This window comes from Mytilus californianus, unplaced genomic scaffold (assembly GCF_021869535.1).
Source record: "Mytilus californianus isolate M0D057914Y unplaced genomic scaffold, xbMytCali1.0.p SCAF_11, whole genome shotgun sequence".
In the NCBI taxonomy this organism is placed as follows: Eukaryota; Metazoa; Mollusca; class Bivalvia; order Mytilida; family Mytilidae; genus Mytilus; species Mytilus californianus.
In genome coordinates, this window is record NW_026262593.1 from 63450630 (window position 1) to 63461684 (window position 11055).

Here is an 11055-nt window from a genome sequence, read left to right on the forward strand (position 1 = left end):
TATGAACACTTTTGGTTCTATATCCTTTTATTACTGATATTTTGTCATTGCACAGAGTCATGCTTTTCTCAGACTGTTTATGACGTGACGTCTTTACACTGTGTATTGATTATTATTTTAGTCATGAAATTATCGTGGTTTATTTATGAGTTAAATTGGCTTATAACTAGCTTTTCGATACCATTAATCCACCATTTTCTACGTTAGAAAATGCCTGTACGAAGTCAGGAATATGACAGTTGTTATCCATTCGTATGATGTGTATGAGCTTTTGATTTTGCCATTTTAATAGGGACTTTCCGTTTTGAATTTTCCTCGGAGTTCGGTATTTTTGTGATTTTACTTTTTTCTGTAACTGCGAGTAGTCTTTTAGATCGGTACATTGAGTTATTTGTCTTTTTGTAAGGGATTTTTGTGTGCTAGGTGCTGATCGTACGATCTTATGTTGTGAAGTGACACCACTGTCCCAGATTAGGGGGAGTATTGAGCGCTCACAAACTTGTTTAATCCCGCCACGTTAAATCTTTATCTGCTTGTCTCAAGTCAAGAGCTTGTTATTCGGTGATTGTCGTTGGTTGGCGGCTATGTTCTAACATATGGAACTTGCAAGCTGCAATATGCTGGAGAAACCACAACAAAATTAAACATGTCAACATCCGATCAAATAATTATCGGTCGTTTGTACCATAGAAAGAAATATCCCAATAGTCTATTTACATATTACCGACTTTTGACTTCGGAGTTTATATTTTGTCGACAGGTTACCTACTCTGTCGGTTGGACATTCTGGTATTCGTTCAAGTTAGAGCAACGTAAAAAAGTGAAATCAAGCCTTCAATCGGTACAATTTTTATGGAAAATGAATTGTTTTATGTTTTCTATACACGACAAAACTATCAGAAAAGAGTAAACTTTCTCTCCCAAATTGTACCGATTATGGTTTTGATTTTACTTCTTTTGGTTGCTCTTACTTGACCAAGTACCAGGATGTCCTACCACAGAGTAGGTAACCTGTCGAAAAATTAAACAATCCGAGTCAAAAGTCGGTAATATGAAAATAGTCTATGACGAGGCACTTTTTAAGAACCAGGGTATTCCTTTGAAGAGATCACCTTTCAAATAGATGAGGATGACCAAAACTGGAACACACAAGGTAGAAAAAAGAGACGTAAAGTGTGTGTGTGTGTGAGAGAGAGAGAGAGAGAGAGAGAGAGAGAGAGAGAGAGAGAGAGAGAGAGATAAAAAACCCGTTTTATCATAAATCAAAGGAATACATCTTGAAAGACATGCATTTTTATGCAACAACATAAGATGTGTTTGTACATTAAAACTGTAAGATAAGCTGCACAAATTGAATACAGGCATCTAATTAGCGTTTCAACGAACGTTACTCCTTTATACCAAGTGGTCCAATCATTTGACTCTGAACTTCCTAATTGGAAAATGAAGAAATTGATACCAAGGGGGCAAGTATATTCAGAAATCTGCATCGAACGTTCCAAATGAGATACATTCACCTTGGTATTAAAATATAGCTATATTAAATAAAATATGGGTTCAAGCTTTCCTTGGCTATTCAAATAAGCAACGATTATCTAATTTCTATGTTTATCTCAATATATATTAAAAACTAAGCTTAAAGGTAATGATAACAAGCAGGATTCTGGATACAACTATATAATTATTTAGTGCCAGTCTTTGTAAGAATCAGGCAATTAAGAAGAAGCTCGAAACAAAACAGAAAAAAAAAACCGCAAACCTAACCATCCTATTTTATAGTTACCCTCATCCTGAGTTAGAAATGGTAGGTCTTTCTTTAATTCGAGAAATCTCGAGATAACTTTTGGTTAAAATGATAGCAAATTACGGAGTGAACTCTCCTTAATTGTTAATTTCTAGTGCATTTCAACCAAATTATATCATGGAATACCAGAACAGGAAAAGAAAACGAATGTTATATTTGTGAACCATTATACATTTTGAACTTATATTAATGTAAACGGGTGAGCAGGTTTTTGTTTGTTATTTTTTTTTACCACTGCCTGATTCTTAATCAGATTGGCACTTGTTTACCTATTGTCCAAACACTCCTCTTTTCTGTACATGGTAAATGTTTCATATTGTGTAAAATAACCACTAGTACGTACAAAGCTTTCTGTTTGTACTTTTTTAAAGGACACGTTACCACTTTTTTTGAACGAATTTTGCTAACGTACACGTGAGTATTTCAACATCGTTTTTTTACAAATCTCCCCTGAAAAAAAATTGTAAAACGATTTAAATACGAAATTTAAACAAAAATAAATTAAAAAGATAAAAAGTAAAAACACCCAACCAGACAAACTACACCCATCTCCCCTTTCCCAACCGGCAAAAAAGAAACCCCAAAAATCCAAAGGTTTAAAAATGCAATTGCAGTTATCTGAACTAAATGCAAAAGCTTTAATTTACGAATTTAAAGGCCTCAGCTGTGTTTACATGACAATTCGCATTTGTAACATGTATGCTTAATGCATTCAAATGTATATACACGCATGACATCAGTTTCAGTGCGTTCGTCATTTGATCATGAAAGCAACATTTTGGATAGCCAAATGCATAAAACTGTTAGAACTATATTAATTTCAATTCATTATGTGTTGTTTTTCTAAAATTTTAATAATATGTTTGACCAAATATATATATAAATATATACAAATATAAAACTTGCATCGTTTAACCAGTAGACAGTTTCTCAAAACTTATGAGAAAACTGCAGTCTCTCTTGATATCCTTTCTGAAATTTTGATTGAAAAATGCGTAAATGACTGGATTTGCAACGTTGTAGCTAAAATGCATGTAAAATATAATAATATTTCCATTCACAGCCCTCATTGCCATCAGCCAAGCAGGTAGAAATGCAATGATAAAAACTACTGTCACAATAAACAAAATACCAGCTGTTTTCATATTGGCTGACCTGTTTTTTTCTTGTTTCGACCGCGTTCGATTTAATTGTAATGGTTTCTTTAATGTATCGTTATTGGTTGTGACATCCAAGTTTTCGGTCATTGTAGATTTTGTTGCAACTGTACACGTGTTTGTTGTAATTAACTGGTGTGTCGTATGCTGTCCAAGAGTAATATCGCCAACATATGACTTTTTCTTAGCTTTTCGTGCTCGTCTAATTACTAATGATCGAAATACCAAAGTGTAAAAAATCACAACCAGAATGAAAGATATGAGAAATAAAGACGCATACAATTTCTGGAAAATGTTTCTTACTGAGGAGCTTATGTATTTTTCAGTCGGTAAACACAACCTTTCAATCTTAGAATTCCAGTCATTGAGGAATAGTGTATCTTCTGTCGTGTGTACTGCTGTCATGTTAAGCAGATAATTCGATTTGGTTTGATTGACGGTCACAGGTGGAACAGTTGTCATTATCAAATTACTGTCGATTTCCATATTGGTATCGAGCGCTGGCATTAGCAAGGATGTGTTTGTAGTAGCATTAGTCAAATTAATAGGCGATTTGTTTACATTCAGAAAGAATTCATTAGGAATTCCATGAACTAAAGCTATTATTATGCCTAACATAACTGCGAACATAAAGAGGAAAATAATCATCTTCTTAGCCATTTTCGTATCAAGTGTCTGATTCCATGGGCGGCATATTTTCATATAACGGTCGCAAGCTATAACGACCATTATAAAAGATGAAAATGGTACGTTTGATGTAATTAAGAACTGATATATCTTACAGGCACTGTCGTATCGAATTTGTTTTTCAACATACTCTACAACGATGGTAAATGGAATAATTATCAAACAAGTAAAAAAGTCAGTTCCCGCCAAAGTTAGGATGAATATTGTTGTTGTTGATTTGTCCTTCTTTCTTGAATACACGAAAATGACAAAGGCATTCCCCATTGTACCGAGAATGCTGAAAACAGCAAGCATGCATATCACAACGACTATCTCTGGGTAGTCTTGGTGTAATTCAATTCCAGATGGCTGGTTGCTTCCCATTTTGTCGAAGCTATCTGTAAAGAAGAATAAAAGATATCAAGTATATGCAGAGCGGAAGTTGAACGAACAAATATAGGAAAAGAGTATAAGATACTCAGTTGTAGCGCTTTAAGCCAAAAGGTGTGTTCGATTTCATATTTTATAACCTTAACTTATTTTGTCTTAGGGTATACTTTGTTGAAAAAAATATATATTGTTGGCATAAACAAAACTACCAATACTTTTAAATGTAATCGATAGTTGAATTTATGACTGTACATATGTTCTGTATGGTGTATATAAGTATATTACACCCCCCTCCCCCCGCCCCAAAAAAAAACAAGAAAAAAGAGAAATAAAGGAGAATAAATGTGTGAATGAAATGCAGATATTCTGACATTGTCCTCTTTATCGATGATGCAATGACCCTCAGTTTTTGTGATTTCTTTGTAAATTACCGTCTACTGTTTATCGGAGAAACACTTTTGTTAATGTTTCTAAACACGGATGGGCGATTTAGATCTTAACGTACATGTATGTTATAAACAGTTGTCTCTCTTTTAAGACAGTAGATTTATTACCAGATATATTTTATAGCATTGCCTTACTCGGTCGCTGTCAGGTCTTATCATATTTAGTCATTTTGATATATTATATTTTCTAATTTTATTAACTTCTCCTGCCGCTTTTCAATATTGTTTTATTCTCCAATAATAAAGGAGAATAAGATTTGTATGTTCATTTTGTTGTTATTATTTCATGGGATACAATTTCACTAAGGCATGTAATAACATATGATTAATTTTAGAATAAAATTATAGTAAGCAGGACTTCTGTTTGAATATACTCAAAAATGCATTCTTGTATTATAAAAGCTTTTGAAATCGAACAACAACAAAAGGGACATGTTTCCAAGACTTTCTTGTCGTTACTGTCTCTGAGGACAGGTCATTTAGCACGGTTTTTCGTATGTATATCGAGTATTTGAAAACATAAGTTCATAACGGAGGATGGGGTGGGTAAGTGCGAAACCGTCTTTTATTGAGATCAGTAAATATTTAGGCACCAACCACTTGTCTTTTGTTAGGAGAGGGGAACTAGAATTTTCAGTTTGACAAACAATTTGATCAAGTTAAAACATGGTTGAAATATGTACATTAAATACAGATTGGACTACAAATTCTGGCATGATATGCCCTGCATTCAATTTTCTTCATTAAAATAATGTTCAGTCACGTGAACATTAATTTGTTGATGCAATAGAGAGTAAACATATTCATGCAATGACATAAATTGTAAAATACTGCAATAAATTCAATTATGTTCACGTGATAATCACTAACCTTGTCACTATTCATTGAAATATTTGAAAGATCCATGTTATATTAATTAAGGATTCGGATGTTACCGTAATTATTCTAAACGTGTGCCACAACCTATTTTATAAATCATTGCTAGATCAATTATACAGAAAAAATAACATCAAAATGACATCTCACGGAAAATGATCACGTTGACATTTTCCTTGTAGATGAAACATCATTCATAATTAAGTTGAATTGACATATTATGCAATAAATTAAATCCGAAAGTTCCATCAGAAAGAACGACAATGTCATTAATCAAATTTAACGTGACACTTTTGTGGCTGTAAAGTTTGTTAATTATAAGAGATTTGGCGTTCGTTATAAGTTTTTCAGTCAATGCCAGTTTTTGTTATCTTATAATCTCGATATGTCTTATCGACGTTACTCAAAATCAAAACCGAAGTACAATCATTGAAATAGAATAAGGAGATGTGGTATGATTGCCAATATACCAATTATCTGACTATCAAATGTCCAAATAAAGCTGATTTAAGTATTTTAAAGTTAATGTACGACCTTCAAAAATAAGCAAAACCCATACCGTATAGTCAGCAGTTAAAAGCTCCCCGCATGACAAAATGTGAAGTAATTCAAGCTTAACGACCAATAACAATACACTACAAACAAATACGACGAACAACAACAAACATCAACCACTGAAATACAGGCTCCTGACTTGGGACAGGCACGTGTAGAGTATGGCTGTGTTAAATATGTTTGTGAGCGTTTAATCTCTCTCCTAATTAACCTGAGACAGTGGTTTGAAAAAAAAAAAAAAAACTATAAAAATCAGCTAGAAATCACGTGACTTACAGATCGGAACGAATAAATAACACAAAAATAACATTTAAATTAAAATCAAAAGACCTAACAAAGTACCGATCTTACACTCCTCGCAATTATTGGTTTTAATTAAGCCAATAACAACTGATGAATAAATCATGTTTCCCAGAATAAAGTATCAATTAGTACACATCCAACAGATTTAGTATTCAAACGTCATAAACAGCCCGAGAAAAGCATGACATTGTGGAATGCCAACATATAAGTATATTAAACCCTTTTAAATTATATTATACTAAAAATGGCTCTTCAAAATATGGGGTACAAATATTTACCAACTAAATAATACTATATAAACCAAGTTTACTAAAGTTTAACATATTTTGTGGTTCGTTTGTCTGAAAGCAATACATTTTAAAATCCTAGATCATTGTTGATTTAATGGTTTGTCTGTGCACACGTGGTAAGTTAATGACTGGAGTGATAATGTCTTCCCTATTGACAGACTAATTTGTAAGTCTTCTGTAAATTTGAGTAGAATTGACCTGTTTGTTTATGACTAAATGCTGTAAATCTTTACAAAAAATGATTAGAAAACATGATAATGTCTTACAAGTTGGATTGTCCCAATCTCCATTTTATCATATGCCTCATTTTCCTGTACATCATTTTTGTGCTGCAGATTTTTGAATAACATGCTTTTATACAGTCACATAAATAGCAGAAATTGTAATCAGACATTAATATTTTTATATTACCACCAGGAATTTTACGTCAAGACAGGCTTAATAATTTTATTTTCCGTTATAAGCAGATCCATGGATCCTTAAAAGATATAAAATAATAACACATCGGCCTACTCTGATTAATTAAATAATAAGACATGTTATACGTATTAAATCTATATTGAGCTGGCATTTGTCTATATCCGGCTAGCACCTGACTGTCCCTCTGGTATCTTTCGTCCCTCTTTTATAGTGTCATTAATTTTACGACATTATCAGAAAGACTTCGGTAGATATAAATCAGGATTGATACATGGCTTTTATATTGCATATAGTTTCCATAAAATGCTTTAAAAGACAGACGTTATTAATCGATTTAAAAAAGACAAATTAATTTAAAAAAAGTAAGGGAATCGCATGAACTCCAAAAGAAACCAGGTGCGTCGACAGGTTTTACACAAGCGTCTCTTGCTATGCATTCATCACCCGCCTTTCAAATTCACATACAAAGTATCAATTTCCGATTATATACTAGGCTGTAGTTTCCATCCATATCATCAAATTTAAAAAAAAAATATCTTTCGTTCATGGTGGTACTTTATCAATGCAACAAATACTTATATCAGTTCCTTGGGTGCTTTAAAAACTTTTATTTTACAAAATGAATAAAAAAAAACCATCTAAATCGTCGAATACAGCATAATGAATATAACAATAAAGACACTATCCAGATCAAGATTAAACAATTATAGACAACGAAAGCAGTTAATTATCTTGTCACACGAAGTATTAATCGCAAAAACAGCGGAATAATGTTTATATTTATAACCGTACATGATTGTGTCCCTGTCGCAAGTTAAATTAACGTTACATGAAAAACAGAAGCTTCTGTATTAAAGCGATCAGCAGGTCATTACATTCCCAAGCGCTTAAATCATTTATAATCGACCAATCGTTGAACTTATGATACTTTTTGAAGAGCCAATTGATGTCAAACGTTCATTAAATTTTGGTTTTAAATAATACATCCGAATTTTACAATGCAAATTTATCTGGATATAAATACATTCAAACTCATCATTATAGACGAAACTAATATGGTTTCAATAATTGTATTTATGTATGCAATGACATATTTTTGCTACAAATCAATTCAAAGGTCGTTTTACTGTTAAACATCAAAATTTCCATATCTGCGTCATGAGAATAATTGAATCTACAAAAGTTAAACGATTTTTTCTGACTTACAAGAAATGGTTTATCATATATGTTGTATATTCATTCTTCTCTCTGACAGATAAAGCTCCAATGTAAATGTACGATTTTCCTTTTATATTGTTGTACCGTATCACAAATATGTTGTAATTTTACACAAAAAATTTTCGATTTATCTATATTGAAGTTGAAAAAAAATTAAGATTCTAAGAAAGATGCAAGTGAGTGACGATATTTCTTCATCAAAATATTATACACTCTATCTTTCTATTTCACAGATGACGATGTAACTATGTTCCGATAGTAACCACAGTTCCGTCCCCTTTTCCTCAAATGTGAGATTACTGATTGAGACTTATAACCGAAAAGTACTAACATGGGCGCGACATGTGGAGCAGGATCTGCTTATCCTTCCGCAGCACCTGAGATCAACGGCGGGTTTTTTGTGGGGTTCGTGTGGCTCAGTCTTTAGCTTTCTATGTTGTGTTTTGTAAACTGTTTGCCGTTTGATCAGTTTTAGTATTTTTGCCATGATGACATTGTCAGTTTGTGGTCGACTAACTAGTTTGGTTTCTTGCTTAAGATTTGCAAGTATCTCCCTATGTACGTACGAATTATTTATTTCAATGCATATATTCTACCAATATTTGATTATTGTTGTAGTATATTGTACAGCAAAGATATACAAATGATTAAATAAGTAAGCAAGTGCTATTTTTGAAGCTGATATAATGCCAACTTCAACATTTATATTTAATAGTTTAAAATAGATTCATATTGACAAACGAGTTAAATATCAGAAAGCTCTTTTTGTATTCAAATCTTTAAATGGATTGACACCTTCTCATTTATAAGAAAATTTTTAATATGTACATGTTTCAAATGATAAGCTAGGTTCCATTAACAATACAAATGTACACATGCATGTAGCATATTTGGAATATCATTTTCTCAGGGGTTGATTTTAACACCTGAGTTTACCTAATTGCACATTATGACATTTTACAATCTTACGTGGTGTATGATATCATTTAGTTTTGAGAAATGAAAAAAATATAAACAAATGTAAAATGAAGTTAAAAAAAATACAAAATAGATCAAAATAAATATAAATCTATAATTATGATAATATAAAAAAAAAATAGCATAAAAGTTGAACAAAAAAGTATGGAAAGATGTGTGATATACGCCAATGAGACAGCAAACCAACGACATAAATGACAAAAAGACCTATTCAGTTTTCAGCAATACACATGGCAAAGTGTCTATACTCATCGTCAAGATTAAAATTATTAATAAATTCAAAAGAAACTATCAGAGTTCTCCCTAAATTACAAGAACACAATAAGGAAACTATGACACACTTCAACAACTGACGAGCTTCCTATAATTCAAACTGATATACGACATGACATAATAAATCGTTTTTTGTTTTTTTTTTCAAACAAATTCAAATAAGTTTTATCGAGAATCAATAAAAATATCTCATTATATCAATAAAATATATCCTAAATGAATTAATAAAAAGTAAAACATACCGTTCAACAAAAAGTAAAGAAATATTCAGTCAGCAACCACGTGTACTGTTTCAAACTTCCAGAAATGGATAATTTGTTAGAATGAATCAATTATCGGAAAACGCTTTACAACCTGTATGAAAGCAAAAACACGGACTAATTACGAAAAGAATGTATTCTTGACTTATTAAATAAACGTCAAATTAGCTTGCAGACAATAACAAAATGTATCATCTAGAAACTTACGTTTTTATAGGGATACCAATTAATATCAAGTAACGATTTCAGAAAGTCTATATCCTTAGACCACTATTAACAACCTAAGGCACAATGTACAAACGTTACAACGATAACAATCAGAAATCAGTTACTGGAAATATAGCAAGTAACGGTCATTGATATACTGTATATTCTTGTTCTATTGCAAATGCTTCTGTAGGCGTATTTATATATATATATTTAAAATCGATTGCAATTTACGTTTACCCCAAAATTCATTTATTCATGCTAAGATTTTCCTTAAATTTTAGTCTTTAGATATTGGTATATTGTGACCTCTCACTTCTTTTTCAATTTGTTTGAACAAACTTGATATACACGAAAAGAAATAAACCGTGAACTGTTTTTGCATTTTATAAATGCTTTTGTTTTAAACAAGAGATTATGTTTGGCGACAGTCAACATATCCAGATCTAGGCATAAAACATATTTTGTCACTTTGACTCATAATGATATTAATCACTAATACCAATATTAAGTTACAGGAGGGTGTAAATAGAGTTCTTGACTCATGTCTTTTTTTAAAAAATTTTATGCCCTTTTTAATAATTTTTCAATTATTGATGCTATATATTTTTTATTTTGTAAAAGTAGGTAGTTTATTAAACTTATAAGCTGCAAATGATGCAAACATACGGTTATTGATTCCAACCTATGTAATCGGGAGTAATGACAACGGCATACAACATACATTACATTTATAACAAACTTAACGATTTCCACTGAGAATCGATTGTTAGTTTTAGACAGTACATAATGGAATTACCACTTGAATTGACACTCAAACATCTGAAACGAAACATTTCTGCCATTGCTAACTACGTAATGGTGATGCCACACAGCCTAAGAACCATGCAAATTCTTAATGGTCATATAAGTAAACATAGTTAATACATGTGACAAATACAAATGATAAACAACAACACGAATAAACTGATTTGAATCAAATTGAGAATGTTTGTGAATAACATCGGCTATTTGCCAAACATTTAATTCTCTAAATGACAAAAACGAGAGAGAAAAAAAACGTTAAAATATTTCTGCAAAAAAAAGACTTACGAGTTTTCCGACTTTAGTCAGGTTCATGAGCATAAGCCATGGATTAAATTTTTTCTTAGATTTCAATCCTCCCGATTTAATATCGTTAAGTGGAAAAACAAATGGTAAAATTTACTTCAA

General features: G+C 31.7%; 1 protein-coding gene across 1 annotated transcript; it reads right to left on the reverse strand.

The window, feature by feature from the left end:
• Positions 1-2711: 2711 nt before the first annotated feature.
• On the reverse strand, positions 2712-4019 carry LOC127720495 (uncharacterized). Its single transcript, XM_052227083.1, has one exon. The coding sequence runs from the start codon at positions 4009-4011 to the stop codon at positions 2716-2718; it is 1296 nt and encodes a 431-aa protein (XP_052083043.1). The 5' UTR covers positions 4012-4019; the 3' UTR covers positions 2712-2715.
• Between the last annotated feature and the right edge of the window lie 7036 nt (positions 4020-11055).

Bases quoted from the DNA above. Each gene is read 5' to 3' on its own strand.
- LOC127720495 (XM_052227083.1), bottom strand. From the start codon at position 4,011: ATGGGAAGCAACCAGCCATCTGGAATTGAATTACACCAAGACTACCCA.